The sequence below is a fragment of the Struthio camelus genome, chromosome 2 (genome assembly GCF_040807025.1).
Source record: "Struthio camelus isolate bStrCam1 chromosome 2, bStrCam1.hap1, whole genome shotgun sequence".
Lineage (NCBI taxonomy): Eukaryota > Metazoa > Chordata > Aves > Struthioniformes > Struthionidae > Struthio > Struthio camelus.
The window spans coordinates 97,882,029-97,897,994 of record NC_090943.1 but is presented as its reverse complement, the minus strand read 5'-3'; the positions used below and the strand labels follow the sequence as shown (position 1 = coordinate 97,897,994).

At 44.1% G+C, this 15,966-nt stretch overlaps 2 protein-coding genes across 4 annotated transcripts; both read right to left on the bottom strand.

Moving 5' to 3' along the window:
- Positions 1 to 103: 103 nt before the first annotated feature.
- Positions 104 to 5,156, bottom strand: NOL7 (nucleolar protein 7). Its single transcript, XM_068931724.1, has 8 exons — positions 4,837 to 5,156; positions 4,574 to 4,634; positions 4,407 to 4,465; positions 4,132 to 4,163; positions 2,976 to 3,060; positions 1,500 to 1,621; positions 1,349 to 1,426; positions 104 to 530 (listed from the first exon to the last, which is right to left on the bottom strand). Exons 1-8 carry the CDS (start codon positions 5,013 to 5,015, stop codon positions 457 to 459), a joined length of 690 nt encoding a protein of 229 aa, XP_068787825.1. The 5' UTR covers positions 5,016 to 5,156; the 3' UTR covers positions 104 to 456.
- A 137-nt stretch (positions 5,157 to 5,293) lies between these two features.
- On the bottom strand, positions 5,294 to 14,932 carry SIRT5 (sirtuin 5). 3 transcript variants are annotated; one of them, XM_068931721.1, is made up of 9 exons: positions 14,822 to 14,932; positions 13,387 to 13,525; positions 11,927 to 12,060; positions 10,123 to 10,348; positions 9,094 to 9,181; positions 8,127 to 8,180; positions 7,073 to 7,196; positions 6,129 to 6,244; positions 5,294 to 5,646 (listed from the first exon to the last, which is right to left on the bottom strand). In XM_068931721.1, exons 2-9 carry the CDS (start codon positions 13,505 to 13,507, stop codon positions 5,571 to 5,573), a joined length of 939 nt encoding a protein of 312 aa, XP_068787822.1. In that variant the 5' UTR covers positions 13,508 to 13,525; positions 14,822 to 14,932; the 3' UTR covers positions 5,294 to 5,570. The 3 variants fall into 3 exon arrangements, with proteins under 3 accessions (XP_068787822.1, XP_068787823.1, XP_068787824.1); XM_068931722.1 differs by having other exon boundaries at positions 14,527 to 14,849; XM_068931723.1 differs by lacking the exon at positions 14,822 to 14,932 and adding an exon at positions 14,515 to 14,775.
- Positions 14,933 to 15,966: the final 1,034 nt, after the last annotated feature.

Below are 15,966 nucleotides of genomic sequence, written 5' to 3'. Positions count from 1 at the left end.
TCTGATAGTAGAATACAGTGTTTTTTTTTTTTTAATGCTGCAAATGACTGAAAAAGCAGGAATCATTTACTGTTGTAAGACATGCACCAATCCAGGTCAGCAGTGTGTACAAAATCATTCATCTTTATTCTCTGCCAGCAGTAGAGGCCAGCTATATCAAACTGGTCTTGTGTAACACCTGCCGCTCAAAAAAATGAGTGTTAAAGCTATGCAGTCACTGCCAAAGCCCAGCTGTTTCTTGACCTATCTATCCCAGCAACTTCTGAAAGTCAAGTTGAGCACAGCTTTGTGAAGGTTAGTCTCTTCCGGTGCCTGTGTTGTCTGCAGCTGAAAGGTAAAGAGCGTTCTGGAGGCTATTATATATATATTCATTCTCTTCTTATATGCACGTGCTGAGACAATAACTTTCAGTACAAGTAAGTAAGTCCTTGATAGCACCTTCTGAAAAAGCTGTTTTCACACCAGACTCTTCATCTTTGTTGCGAGCCAGCATTTCTTAAACTTTGTTGCTTTTTGCTTTTCTTCTAGTCCTTTAAAAAAAAAAAAAAAAAAAGTTGTAGCATTTTCTTGCACCATATATCTGAGAAGCAGCAGAAGCATAGATTACTGTAGCAGTTCGGTTCAAGCCTAAGCAGGAGACATGAGTGGAAAGTTACTCAATTTCCCATTTTATTTATTTCACATACAATAAAAGGCTTCCATGGGACAGTGGTACCATCTTATCCTAACCTCCTTCAGAAGAAGGTACAGTAATGCTGTTCTTTCACTTTTGGAGCCCAATTGAAAAGCATACCCTGACTACCAGGGATTAATAATTACAACTAACTTTTCTTCTCTCAATTTTATGATCCTCACAGACTCTGCTTATGTGCTTGACTAGCAAGATGGCTGTAGTTGATGTATGGGTCTATCTATCTTCATTAATTTTTACAACTTTGCATTTTTATAGGGGGAAAAAGGCCTATTTTGTCCCTTTCCGTGCAAAAGAAGTTGGGGATCTTGGCATCCTTGCAGTACAGTTTTACACCTATTCAAAATAAATTATATCAAATAGCTCAGAGTTTATAGACTGACACAACAATTAGTATGAATGATATTTAACCAGGTAAGTAAACACAGCTCTACGCCCAGATGATGTTTCTTAATGTATGAAAAGTGAGGTAACTTTTTGGAATTGTGTCCTATACACCCTCCCACGCCGAACATTTACTACAATCAGCCTGTAGTGTCCTGCTTCCCCTCCCTTGCTATCACATACTTTCAGTTCGAAGGTAGCAAACTACAATCTAACAGAAAGCTATATAAAGGAGAGAGGGAAAAAAAAAAAAAGTAGCTCAAGTACACTTACCCCAAGATTTGTCCACAAACTGAACTGCAGCTTTTTTAACAGGGTTTTTCTTATTTTCAATGGAAAAAAACTCATTGGCTGAAACAGAGATGAATGTTGTTTACTGAGTTTAATACAGAAGATGCAGCGCTGCGTAAGGAAAACAGCTTACCATTGGTTCGGTTGGTGCCTGGTCCATAGAGATGCGCGTGTAAAAAGTCTTTGGCTGTCTGTTGGTGGAGACCTGTTAAACTCTGATCTTTTAAGTGCATAGCCATATAGTTTCCTTTTGACCTAGTTAAACAAAAAAAAACAGTTAAAGGAAATAAATTCTGGCAGCTTGTTTACAGAAGCCAGAACAATGGACACTCCAATCAATATTTTGCTACTTAAGCACAGCAGATGGTTTCTGATTCTCAGCCAAGGCTTGTACCAGTGTATTTCTGACATGGAAAGCTTAAAAAAAAGTTGGGGGGGGGGGGGGGAAGCTAAGGCCTGCCGCATATGCTGTCATTTTGCTATTACTTAAACAGAGCGAACAGGAGTGCCTGAAGAGTCTTGAACTAGTCCTGCCAAAAGCTAGTGTAACTTTCCCCTAGAGGGATGTCAGGGGAAAAAAGGAAAAAAAAAGAAAAAAGAAAAGAAAAAGAAAAAGGCGTGCTAAAACCAGAGCTAGTGGACTATGTGTAACACAACTTAAACAGCTCTGCTTATAGTTGCCCCAATCTCATCCCAGCTGTAAGAACAGAACCTTAATTTCTCTTTTCCACACCTGAAAGTGAAATCTAGTATTTCTCTGATGAATAAGGCAAGCTCATGCCCAAATACAAATTCCCTTCTTCCTCAGGCAACAGTAGTGGCATAAAAATTCTAGGCATACACGAAGAAGAAAACACAACAAAAAGTAAGTAAGTCCAAAACAAAAAGTAAGAATGAAGTCCAAAAGACATTGCTAGGAGTTCATCTTTGCTCCTGGTATTAAAGCGGTTTTTAATAAGTTTTGAACTTACTTACTTAATCATTAATTGATATTAAACTGATAATAAATAATTAAATGCATATAATATGGCTTTTCAAAAACAAAACAAAAAAAAAAATCCCAAACCCTCCCAAAAATAAACCCTAACAACCCCACCACAATCAAAATAGGGAAAAGAAAAAAAAAAAAAAGCAACCTTCCCCCCTGCTCCCAACAAAAAAACATGTACGGTATTAGCCAAAGACATGATTCATTTAAAACAATAACAAAACCCCAAAACAAAAACAAAACAAAAAAATACACACAAAAAAAGTGCACAGGCAGAGCAAAAGGTCCACCTGCTGTCCAAACCACAAGACTTGCTATGAGGCACTGGATGGGAATGTGCATTGCCATATCCAAGTTCATGTCAGGTAACAGTCTCACACTGCTGTGCAGTCTCTTGAAATACACTTTTTTTTTTTTTTTTTAAACAAACATGCTGTTTCAGAAGCACATTAAAGTGGCCTTTAATTGCACAATATGCTTTCAATTAGCAGACGAGCAGGAATAACATCAAGTGAAAAACAGTACAGAGATCCAGTAATAAAACAGTTGCTGTGATGCCCTCCCCCCAAACAGGGTGAAGCTGTCACCCAGATACCCCTGTGTCTTCTGCTTCCACCATACCTGGTACCCCTTGGCTTGTCTTTCCTGAGCTGTCCCGGACCCTTTCCTTCACTCTGCTTTACAGACCCATCTTCAGGGTGTTCATCTAAAGCAAATTTAATAGACAAAAGAAAAAATTTCCCCATGCTATGAATCAGGAGCCATGCATAAAAGACAGGAATGAAAAAAAATCAGTAAGGTGGAAAAAAAAAAAATAAGATTTTAGTCAACACCAACAGGCCTTTTCAGAAATTCTGACTTGCAAAAGCTACAACACGTTGTCCTCAGAGAAGGGCTGTTAACAGGCAGGGGAAAAGGATGAAGCAAGCCTTAGAGGACACATCTGAAGTACAGCTATCCAGCTTTCCTATTCTTATGCAGCAATGACAAAAAATGGGATTCAACACAGGATAACAAGTCAATGCAACATAACAGCTATGCAATACTCAAAAAGTGGCTTCTAGACTTGGCCTTGTTCTCCCTATTAAATACATGCTGCGGAGACTGAATGTTCAAAGTATCATCCTAAGTTCACCTCTGTTTTGCCAATATGTTTCTTTTTAATAATAAAAGAAAAAGTAAGTGTTACACTGGCCATCCATGTAATTATTGGAGGTTGGAATGAGAGAACTGGGGGGGGGCAAAAAAAACAACAAAACTTTTATTTTTTGTAACATACGTAGAAGTACAGATAAAAAGGGCTAAAGTACTGATGACTATCCAGGAGTCTGTTTTTTCTAGTCGAGGATTTAAATAGTGTTATTTAACTTTTATCGCTACCATGAAATCACAGTACTATGTATGCAGTATCAAGGTAATTATCAGATATATCTACGAATAGCATTTATGACTTAACTGAATGCTAAAGATTGTCTCTTTATAGTAATCCTAGATTTTTTACACTGTAACAGCTGCCCATTACTTCCTTAAACAGTTTGGGCTTAAGTCACTGTACAGTGTAAAAGGCTCTGGAATCAGACACTAAACATGACCACTACCACCTTTATATCGGTATTTCAGTATTTTCTCCTTGCAATAGACAGTCAGTATGATCTATTCAGGTTTCATATTTCCAAAGGAGCTCTGTAACAGATAGCTACCTTACCATAGCTATAGTACAGAAAAGAAAGCCTGACATATAAAAAGCAATGTGCTATTCAGCTAAACAGGAGCTTACCTTGGTCAGCTGCATGAGTCGCCTCATTCTGTCTATGAAGCAACGAAAAAGCAACAGATTACTTTCCAACGCACGCTCCCTTTATTTATTCAAAGCTGCTGAAGCAGTAACCATGGGGCATTTCCGAAGGAGACAGTAAGCAGCATCACGATATCCACTTCCATCACGACCTCCCCACCCAGAACCCGCACCGGGGCCGCACCGAGCTCCCCCCCCCCCCACCCCCCGCCATCAGCCGCTCCGGGCTCACCCGGGGCACCGCCACCGTCGCTTACCGGACAGGCGGCGCAGCGGCCAGCTCCTGCAGCACGGCCTCGGGGAGCAGCTTCTTTCTCTGCGGGGGAGACGGCGGTCAGGCGCGGCGCGGCACGACCCGCCCGGCGGCAGCGGCCGCGGGGGCCCGCACGGGCCGGGGGAAGAGGGGGGGGGGGGTCCACGGCACCTTCTGCTCCTTGAACAGCTCCTCGCGCCGCCGCCGCTTCTCCTTCAGCAGCTCCCGGTGCCTGAGGGGAGGCGGGAGGCGCCGTCAGCGCGGGCGGGGAGGGGGACGGTTGGGGCGCGCGCGAGCGGCCGTTGAGGAGGGACGGTGGGGCGCGCGCGGCGGCCGTTGAGGAGGGACGGTGGGGCGCGCGCGGCGGCCGTTGAGGAGGGACGGTTGGGGCGCGCGCGGCGGCCGTTGGGGGGCGGGGGGAAGGGGAAACGTACCTCCGGGCCGCCTCCCCCGCGAGCTTCCGTTCGGTCTCGGCCGCGGCCCTCGCCGCGCCGAAGGACACCTCCTCGGGGGCCTCGTCCGCCTCCTCCTCGGAGGAGGGCGGGCTGGGGAGAGCGGCGGGGAGCGCGGGCGCGGCGGGGCCGCCCCCGGCCGCCCTCCTCTGCCGAGCCATGGCCGCTCACACCGCGAGCCCGACCCGGAAGCTCTCCGCCGACTTCCGCCACCGCGCTTCCTCTCCTTCCCCCCCCCTCCACGCGCATGCGCCGCCGCCGCCGCTCACCCAGCGCCGCTCCGCACTCGCCAGTCCCAGCATGCCCCGCGCCGGGCGGGGGCGGGGTCGGCCCCCCGAACCCCGCCCCTCGCGCCGCCGTCACCGCCCAACGGTCCGCAACCGCCCAACGGTCCGCAACCGCCCGCCGCACCCCACACACGGACACACGACACCCAACCTGCCGTCTGCGCCGGCGGCGGCGAGCCCGGACTCCCCGCCACCGCCGCTGCGCGTTTATTGCTGTGCCGACCAGGAGAGGGTTAGTCCGACAGGACCGCGGCCCTTCCAGCCCCGCCCCCCCCACCACACACACACGCACACGGTGTCCCCCCCCGCCGCCGCTCGTGGGCAGCGGCAGCACAGCCGGCCTTGTTCCCGAGCGCTCCGTGCCGTGTGGGAGCTGGGCCCCGCCGGGCTGCGGCTGCCCCGGTGCTGCCGTGCCGCCTTCCGCCACGCTCAGGAGATGAGCTCTGTCTCGTGGCGGGCCAGCGCCGGCGGCAGAGTGGTCCCACAGGGGCCCGGGAAGTGAAACCTGGAAGGAAGCAGCCTGGTGAAGGAGCAAGTAATGAGCACACAAGAGTTTTTTTTTTTCCCTGAAAAGTGCCTAAGTGCATGTGACACATGGGTAGCTAGTCCTGTTTCTGGAAGAGTTTTTAGCCACTCTAGGACCTAGGGACAATTTTGTGACACATACCTACGAGGATGAAAACCCTGCTAAATAGCTGTTGGTCTTGTTGAAAACTTTTGCTGTGAAACAGTAAATTGGATTTCAACCCTCTAGACTTCAGCTTCATCTTAAAATACAGTTGTAGCTTCAGTGTAAGTTCACAACAACAAGAGAAAACTGTGATTTTTTCTTCTGTGTTAGAAGAAAATACTACTTAAGCATTGGGGAAGGAAAGATCATGTTTGTTTTTTAAAAATGTTCCAGGCGTTTTAACAATTCAATACAAGAACACATTGAAGGGGGAGGGGAAAACTAAAGCCTGTTAGTTTAAAACTGAACAATTTTACCTGAACCTATTTGTAGCGGGAGTGGCTTCCATATTAAATTCTGCAACTGGCACTCCTCTGGCAGATACCTGAGGGGCAAACATAGCGGCAGGATACACCACAGAGGAGGTTCCAACCTGCAGGAAAAGGAAAAAAAAAAAAATCATGAGTGTAGCAGGCTGGTATTGAAACAAATAAAAATCTCCCCACCCTGAGCCTTCTCAGCCCACTGGATCTGCAAAGCGACTACAGCACAGAAGATCCATACAGAAACAAAATCAAATCCATATATATTTAGTGTCACTGCGTATTTAGCTATATAATATAAGAATGAAGAACTGTTTCTCTAATACACCCAAAGAAGCCTTTTTGTAGACTATAACTGCAAATGAAGGAAAAAAAATCCCAGAAACATAAAAGGACTGACTTTGTTTTCAGTGGTGTTTCAAAACACCTTTCTGTTATTTAGGATTATGTTGTGAAGGGTACATAATATTTTGGTTGGCGGCGTAGAACCTACAGCACATGAGAACAACCTTAAAAAGCAGCAGCACGTGGCAACAGCTAGCTAACTTGTTACAATATTGTGTAACCTTTTTTTTTTTTTTTTTTTTTAGAAAACTCAAGTATTAAAATAATCCAATTTTCCAGTGTTTGAGAAATCCAACAGTAACATTTGTGTACAAAACTTCTAGTTACTGCTAAATACACGCTGCACGTGCCAGCTGATCAAGATGCACACATGCATCTTGAATACACCTTTGTGTATTGTATCTGAGCAGTAGATGTAAATTTGCAAACTTCATGATCTTTTGATGTATTACATTTGACACTAAAGCAGTCCCTTAGGGGTTTTTAGTTCCTTCAGGGGAGTACAGATGCATCTCTTTCAACCAGGAGGTGCAATTTCTTTAACTTGGCTTCCCTGCTGATTTAACAGACTAGGTAATCAAAATGTGACTTACTACCAAGCAGAGGTCACATATGTCAAGTTCTTTCTCAACCTCTGTGAGAACATCAGCATCCAGGGTTTCACCAAACCACACGACGTGGGGGCGAAGGAGGCCACTGCAGCCGTCTTCCTCACACCTGTTTAAAAATTGGAGGTACCTTATGCTTATGACATGAATATTTCAACTTGCAAAAAGGCATTTTTCATTTTTGTTTGGACATGTCTTATATTCCTTCACTCTTCCCTTTTTTCCACCGCACTCTCCACTCCCTCCTGTGTTCCCTTAACTACTTGCTAGGCAAAAGGCAGTCTACGGCATAGCTGTTTCCATGCTATGCATGTGCTGGACTGGTCACAGTCACACAGAACAGGGTGTTGAACAGTTGTTCAACTTGTTGTGTCCTCTGCCTACTCAGCTTCTGAATTTCATGAAACTCATAGGGCTTAGTATGCCACAGATCTCTGCCTCTGTCAACTAGAAACTGGCCAACAGGCTTTTAAGGAGAAAGTGAACTGAAAGAGAGAAGCATCACATGAGTCTCATTTCCATAGGAACCAGATGAAAAATACTATAGCTTCTTGCATTTACAGTTAGCTGAGGTAAAGCCTCAGCCATTCTAAAAAAAGCAGCATGGCATTTTTAAAGCCTGCAAGGGACTATTTGGTGGATATATCCAAATACACTATTGCACACTGAGTAAAAGGAGGAAAGCGCTACCTGCAAAATAAGAAACAGCTCATTGTGTAGCGCTTAGGACTTAATGCAATTGTCTTGCTACCCCACTTAAAACAAAATCCATTAGTTTAGGTATTTTTAACTTGATACTTAAGTGTACAAACATGCCATCCCTTTACCATCACGATAAACCTTCATTGCACACTCCTATTGTCTTGTGTCCCCCATAACATTAGGTTTAGATTTAGACTGAAGTATTTGGGAGAAAATCCCATGCCTTATCCTTCTGTAGAATGTGCCCTTCCAAAACTACGTGAACAGTAATATAAGCCTTTAATATACACAAAGTATGAAGAAGGTAACACCAAAACATAAAGCATTCAATACGTACCGAGGAAGGTCTTCAACTGGAATCGCGGCATCTTCTATTTCAGGATCTGGAGCCCTGAAGTTACAAAATTGAAATATATATTTAGTATACAAAGTGCTCTTTGTATGATTGATAAAAACTTAGTATTCTCTAAAGCACACTCTCCAATCAAGGAATCTTTGTAGTCAACAGAAACACCTACTACAGCCCTAAAATACCACACAGAGGGCACGTAGACAAATACCCAGAATTATCCTAGAGCTAAACAAACTGTAATAAGCTTGTAAAAGTCTGATAACGGCAAAACAAATATTTATGTATCTAGAGATCTGATGAAATGCAAAGAGGAAGAAAACTCAAAAGTCCATGGATATATGCCTGTCCCTTGGATTTTTTGAATGATAAAGAGGAGGGCTAGAAAAAGGAGATGGAATGATTCTTCTACAACATAGAAGAAAGTCTGGGAAACTGATTTTTACCTTCTTATTGTTTCACACATCTATATTCATGGAAATCTTATTGATAAGTTTAAGTATGATAGCTACGTGCTGTGCAAAAGATGCAGAAGAGGTCAATCTATGCATCAGAGTGATGACGGACCAATTTAAGGAAAAAACCATCTGATTAAAAAAAAAAAACTGGAAGGAGGAGGAGATGGGAGCAAACACACATTCTCATAAAGTAAGTTAATGTCCAATATGAGAGTTCCAGACAATCTGAAATTGTTTTAATAAAAAAATATATAATATTGTTCTTATATTATCAGTTATTCATTCACCAGGCTCCTCTCTCATGATATCATTGGCTCTAACTGAAGTTTATAAACAGTATACCCACATTTCAAAACACTCGTGTAAATTTTAAGCATTAGTACTACTACAGGAAAAAGCTCCTGTTGGCTAAAGCTCCTGTGCACTTCCAAAATGGCTCCTTTACTACAGAGTAGCAGACAGAGTGGGAAGTACAGAATTTACAAGGCAGACATTACCCTTTTCCAGCCAGTGCTGGACATATAGGACTCTTGTAATCCGCAGTCACATTTCCACAGTTGGTGCATCGAGTTTTAAATAAACTACCTGAAATGCACAAATTAAAAATGTCAGCTGTTAGGGATCAAACAACCGCTCGGAGGCATGGCTATGCAATCAGAGTTACGTTTATCTCAGGCAGTCTTTATTTGACATTGAAGACTATACTTTCTGGGTAACTTAATACATGAATGTAACAATCAAGTGTTGAAACCTGGCAGCATTATAAGTGAGACATTATTTACAGAGTGCATACACACACTTCTGTTCAGCAACCAAGACGACCAGTCTCATAGTTACGCAGAGACCAGGCAGAGCAAAAACAGCAGCACTGCTTTCAGCTGAAAAGCTGCAGTGAACAATAGCCACAGTCCCTCTAAGCAACGATTTATCATCTTGTTCATCGCATGACTTGAATAATACACAGTCTCATAACAATAATTCAGGGGAAAATTAGAATTATTTGCAATCTGATTGAGGTAGATGATTTCTGTTTATTGTTTCTCCCCTTAAAACCGGAAAATTTACTTAAAATATATGCTAGTTAACACTATTTTATTTTAATGCCAAAAACCCCAAAAAGCTCAGAAGTATACCTCTAAAGCTTTCTAGAGTTAGTAATGTGCCACAGAGATGCTTGGTACTATCAAGAGTTTGAAACTGTTTATATATTTTAAAGAATAAGGATAATCAACTATGCCCATCAGAGTAAGGGAACAAGATACTTTGCATGCTCTGTTCTTGGATCCCCAACTGCAAAATAATTCGCGCTGGTATCCTTTGTGCAGACCACACAGTAGTGATGGGAAATCCCATTTAAACCTTCACAATACTTAAGTTAAAAAGCATCATAGTATTACTAAATCTTCGAATTTCAAGGTCTTTTTTTTTCTTTTTTCTAAAGACAAATCTAATTTTTGCTGCTAGTCCTTTTCCTGCTCCCTTCTCTCCCCTCAAATTCCACAGCAGACAGGTAAACTCATTCTTACCATGAATTTCTAAGAGGTGCTTTGTGCCTGCCTTTCTGTGTAGTTCATCAATGTTCTGTGTAATGACCACAACACTCCTTCCTTGTTTGCTCAGTCGTTTTTCACACTCTGCAATGGCAATATGTGCAGGATTTGGATGTTTACTCAACATCACTTCCCGGCGGTAATGATAAAATTCCCACACTCGAGAAGGGTTTCTGGCAAAAGCCTCTGGGGTAGCCAATTCCTGAAAAAGACATAACCGTTAATTCTAATAACAAAAGTGGAAGGAAATTCCCTTTCCTCCCCCTGATCAAGCCTGATAGCGTATCACTGTTCAGACTGTTACCTGGATAGCAAGACAATCAAAAGCAGATTATTTCTAACCAGATACAATCAACAAGAACACCGATCGACAGCCCTTGCCTTATAAGGATGACAAGTCAAAGTATCTTATTAAATGAGGAAACAGCCTATATCAATGAAGTGATACCTGCTTTTACATGATACACGCAGACTTTATTCTGTGCTACCCTACCAAATTATTAGAGTTTAGTATAGCCCAAAGGAAGATGGGATATTTCAATGCACGGCATTACTGGCATTGAAAATTCTCATTTCCACAGCAGCCACAAAACTCAGCACTGGGTGGATATATCTCCTTTGCCAGCAGTTTCTTTTCTGCCTTACTTTAAATATAACAAAGGCCAAATTATGCCACTGTTGCAACCAAAGTCTAACGTCTTGTGTTTTATGTGCTAGTAAAATCTCAGCCAAACTTTTTACACTAACTTCAACTTTGCCTTTTTCAAAAAATGAGCGGTAGCTCAGTGTAATTTTTAAGTGCACAATTGTACTGACATAGAAGGGCTGAATATTAGCATTCTGGTGCAGAAGGAATATAGCATTTACACACACACATGATTTGAATTGACAGTCACTGAAAGAAAGAGGTGCACCTTTACATTCAAAATATCTAGAAAACCTCACATCTCTGACGCTTTCTAAATTCTTCAAATCTTTCATAAATGCTATTGTAAAAAAAATATAAAAAAGCAAACATGATTGCAGCATTTAGGGTACCAATTACTGATAGTAGAACAATTACTCAAAATGCCTGCAGTACCACACGGTACCAGACTCACAAGGCACCAATACTACTCTGACATTTGACATCTTGTTGCCCTCCTCTGCACCAGCCCGCCCCGTGGGGTCTGCTTCTGCCTCTCTCCTGCCCCAGTGGCTCCCAATGCCAGCAACATCGCTCCAGCAAGAGGGCCAGAGCTTGTGGGGCACGTAAAGGCTGTGAGGAACCCTCCTCCCCCAACCCCCATTAAAGGAAAAACTAAAACATTTTAAAAGAGGATTATGAAAAACAAGATTAAAAGAAAACCAGTCACTATCACTGGTATTGTCTTTTATCAAATCTGCAGAAGTTTCTTAAGAATTCAAAGTAGGAAAGGTCCTAGGAGAACAGCCACGATGCCAAAAGAAGAACAAGCCACGATGCCAAAAGAAGAACAAATAGTGAAGCCACAAAGCAGCAAGAAAACAAGGACAGTAAGAAGGCCCAGAGTTGTTTGCAAAAGCATTAGTTTGCCCAAACAGCTGATAAACCAAACAGCAAAAAGGAAGCTGCAGCTGCACAAAGCAGCCACAACAGGGCATGGGGAAGACACACAAACACGACTGTAGGGAGAGCTCTGTCACTATCAAAACACTGTTGGGAGCACTTCAACACTTTAAGGTACCTAGGTTTTCCTGACTCATTGTACTTACCTACTTGACTGATTAAAAAAAACAGACACGCGCCATGAGTACCTACCTGTGCTGGCCACTTTCTCCAGAAACCTCCAGCCCCTCTGAAGGTAGGAACTCCGCTCTCAGCGCTAACACCAGCTCCCGTAATAATGGCTATGTGCTTTGCTTTGGCAAACACTTCTCGAAAATCAGCCATATCTAAACGTTGAGGAGGGGAAAAAAAAAAAAGGCTGTTCAAACATTTGCACTTTTATTCAAGAGGTCATTTGGGTAGTACTGGCAAACGTATGCATCCAGAAATGGCTACCACATACACCTACCATAACTTTACCTTCAGAATAGTAATTTTTTTCTAAGCTTCTGTATACTGGAACGAGAAGGGCACTTCTTTGAGATGCTCAGAAATACTTACAAACAAACGCAGTGGGGCAATATGCATTGAACTGTGAATATATTCTATATTTGAAAGATAGAAGTCTTAAACTAAAACCTTATGCTAGATGGTGCAATGATGACAACAGCAGCCACCACCACCCAGGAACAGTTTGCTTCCTAACTGTAAGGTAGGATCCTGGGATGAAAGAAATCTAGTCTTCACAAACATTTAGTTACAAAATATCACCTTGAAAATTATGGTAATTTGGGGAAAAAATGTTTCCTTCCAAAACATCTTGCCCACTTCGTAGGTTCGAAATTGTATTTTCTATCTTTAATATATATTCCCTACATTTTTCCCTGTACAGTAAACCAACTTGGGAGAAAGATGGGAGATTTCTTTCCCAGTTTAGTAAGGGCCAAAGCAAGATCAAAAAGGAAAATATAGAGAGACAAAAAGCCCTCTTTCAGTCTTTCTTGGATGTTAGCTTTAAAGCAACACATTCTAGAATCATAGAATCGCTGAGGCTGGCCTCTGGAGATCGTCTAGTTAATGTGATTGCACGTAACCCCCTGCTCAGAGCAGGACCATCTAGGGCAGGTTGCTCAGGACCTTGTCCAGTCAGATTTTAAATGTCTCCAAGGACGGAGACTCCACAGCCTCCCTGGGCTACCCGCTCCACTGTTTGACCAACCCCAGAGTAAAAACAAAAAAGACTTCACGACTAGACTAGACTAAACAAAGCTTCTGGAGTTACCTAACGCCCTGCTCCTGAGTTGTTATAAACGCTTGAGGCCCTCCATAATTCTCCTCCATAAAGAAGCGAGAGAGTGAATTTCAATACCCATTAGGAACATGAAAAGGAAAGTATACACTTACGTGTATAAATTTCAGATACTAAAAACATCAACAGGCAACTACACTGACTGCAACTATGTGAGGGTTTTTGGAACCATACAAGTTTATAGGTATGGTTGACAAATTTCACCCACTAGAAAAAAAATCAACTTCACACTTTCCTAAACCTTAAAAGAACCTACGTTTTTGAATTAAACTATAGACTTTGCCTATTACATGAAACTCTCTGGAGTTTCAAGTCTAGTTTAACACCCGTTTAATATACTAAAAGAAACAAATGTATATCTTACTTGAACTAGGACGAGCCATTTCCAAGCAAAACCGCTGTTTCTTTGAAGAAAAAGGCTTAAGTCCACAGTATGCTTGGGAAACCAGCCTTCTAGTGGTAAACTGAAAGAGACTCATCAGCATCACTTCAAAGTGCTTTATCTGAAGAAAATACAATAAATGAAACACAAGTGAGCCATTTAGTGAGCATATTCCTGTAGGGTCTCTGTATCACAAATAAAGAGGGGAGTATAAACACTATTCATGCTTTTCTCCTGCACTTCATTCAGCCAAGTGAAGTTTTATGTATGAGACGTATTCATGACCACAGTATTTCTTAATTGCAAGATAAAACAAAACACTTGCTGAGATTTAACAGGTCTGCCTTTTCTTTCTTTTGGAGATAAAGGCTATCATAGCATCTTTGAATTCTCCCTCTGTGCTGCAAAACGCAGATGTCACAAACGTGAGATCCAAAATTGGAGTGACCACTTCTGCTTCGTTTTGCTTCCAGTTAGGAATGAGCGGAAGAAAATTGGGTCTGTGCAAAGACTGCTGAGCCCTTAAATACATTCACTACAGCATAAAAACACACTGCTACAATTTTCTGTGCAATATTTAACTTAACGCGATGCTTTTAAATTTGCAGACTTATGCAAGAGTAATTTCCTGGGTGGGACTGTTAATTCCTTTTTTTTTTTTTTTTTAAAGATGAAAAGCAGACAGACATCAACGCGCACATGCTAGAGAGGCTTCAGAACGGGACAAAGCTACTGCAGCTTCTGCCTTGGCTGGGGACTTTGCGGTCCAGGGCTCTTCAGGCAAAGAAAGAGGTGCCTTCGGCCTGAGCCGGCGAGGCAGGGCAAAGCAGCCGGCGTCCGGCAGCGCCGTGCCGACCCCTCGCCAATTCCTGCCTTTGAACTGTAGCAGTTCTGCTCTCAGGACAGGAGGCCGCCACCTCTTTTGCACCCGCAGCGTACAACCCCCTCCGCATCGTGCAACTCTTGCAAGCGATTCAACGTGAAGGAAATCAACGCGCATATATCATCATCTAACGTCCTCTTGGCTGCTAAACGGGGTTCGTCCTATCAGGAACGTACGTGCTCTCAGCTATACAAAAGTAAAAGGGAAGCGCAGAAAAGCGTTTTTACATTTATGCTCACCACAGGCAAAACGCATTCGTCCGGCCCCTCCCTCTCTTTTAATCCTTCCTGGGCATTTAAAAGCCACCGAAATATTCTCCAGTTCTAGAGGACGTGTGCTCGCCGAGGTTTCCGTCGGAGAGGACCTCCCCTCTCCCTTCCGAGGTCGCAGGAGGCAGGAATCCAGCACCCAGGCTCGCAGCGCCGCTTCCCCGACCGCGCGCGGCCCTCACCCCGGCGCCGCGGCGGCAGCCGCCCGCTCCCCGCCCCCGGCGCCGCAGCGAGGCCCAGGACGCCGCTGCCGCCGCGCACCCACCTCTGCGGCGAGCCCGAGCGGAGGCCGCGGCCGGGCGGGGAGGCGGCGGCGGCGGAGGCCGATCCGTGCGGAGCGGCACGTCCCGCCCGCCGGCAGCGGGGCCGCCCCGGGGGCGGCGCTGCCGCAGCTCCCGGCGCAGCGACGTGATCGCCTCTGCGTGCGCGGTGGCTCTGGAAGCGGCGCTTGGGGGAGGAATTTAAAGAAAAAAATAAATAAATAAATTAGAAATGCATGCCGGCAAAGCTAAAGGCCGAGGTTTTGCAATGACGTTGCCATGCAAGTGTATTTGAACAGCGCTATCTCTTGGTTATGTACCACAAAACGTTTAGGCGCTAAGGCCAAAGAGGCAAGCTGGGCCACAGCCTGGCGCCCAAGAGCGGGGAAAGGATAATCCTCCTTCCCCCTTTTTAAAGCCCTGCTCTCAGCAACCTAGCAGAGAGTCTGAGCCAGCGGTCGCGTTTTTCCATTTACCAGATGGCGTTTAATAATGTTACTCCCCTAATCCCGTAGTGGCTCCACCTTGGAGCGAGGGCTGCGTGGGACCGCGCATCCCGGGGCGCCCAGCCGCCAGCAAGGGGAGAGCCCCCGCAGCACAGCCGGCCGGGCAGAGAACCGCCCGCTGCAGCCCCCCGCCTTAGGTTCAGTTCCTGAAGCTTAATACACTCAAACCTTATACACGTTATGGCTAAGCATTTTTCGTACCGCTTCAGTTTGCCTAACAGCATAAATAGGAAGCACACTTTTTCCCTTTTTCTATCTACTAAAAATATTTTATCTTCTTCAAAGCCATGTCTGCGTTTCTCTAATAAGACTATATAATCACACTCTCTCCACGTTCTTAAAAATTACCTATGTAACATGCTGATTCTTGCAGGGCTGCACAAGGAAATGTAACATTCAAGTATTCTGGTAGGGTTGTGTATTCCAAATACACTTCATTAGGGCGACTGACCAGAGTCCACATTTGGTTTTAAGGCAGGGTCTGGGCAGGAGAGGATGGAGGGCAACCAACTTCCGTGGAATCACAGCTTCCCTCTGAACACTGCCATGTACTTTTCCTTTTCTACTTTAGTGGCTTGTGCAATGTCAGAATTAGCACATATTAGATTAAATTATACACAAGTGTATTTGAAAAGCTAGATGCT

What these genes read in the sequence shown, in the direction of transcription:
- SIRT5 (XM_068931721.1), bottom strand. Translation starts at nt 13,507, where the DNA reads ATGCTGATGAGTCTCTTTCAGTTTACCACTAGAAGGCTGGTTTCCCAA. An exon ending in GGAGAAAGTGGCCAGCACAG is followed by an intron (nt 10,349 to 11,926) that starts GTAGGTACTCAT and finishes TGTCTTTTTCAG; the next exon opens with GAATTGGCTACCCCAGAGGC. An exon ending in CCAGTTGAAGACCTTCCTCG is followed by an intron (nt 7,197 to 8,126) that starts GTACGTATTGAA and finishes ATTTTTAAACAG; the next exon opens with GTGTGAGGAAGACGGCTGCA.
- NOL7 (XM_068931724.1), bottom strand. Translation starts at nt 5,015, where the DNA reads ATGGCTCGGCAGAGGAGGGCGGCCGGGGGCGGCCCCGCCGCGCCCGCG. An exon ending in GCCGCTGCGCCGCCTGTCCG is followed by an intron (nt 4,164 to 4,406) that starts GTAAGCGACGGT and finishes GTTGCTTCATAG; the next exon opens with ACAGAATGAGGCGACTCATG. An exon ending in GACAAGCCAAGGGGTACCAG is followed by an intron (nt 1,622 to 2,975) that starts GTATGGTGGAAG and finishes TTGTTTAACTAG; the next exon opens with GTCAAAAGGAAACTATATGG.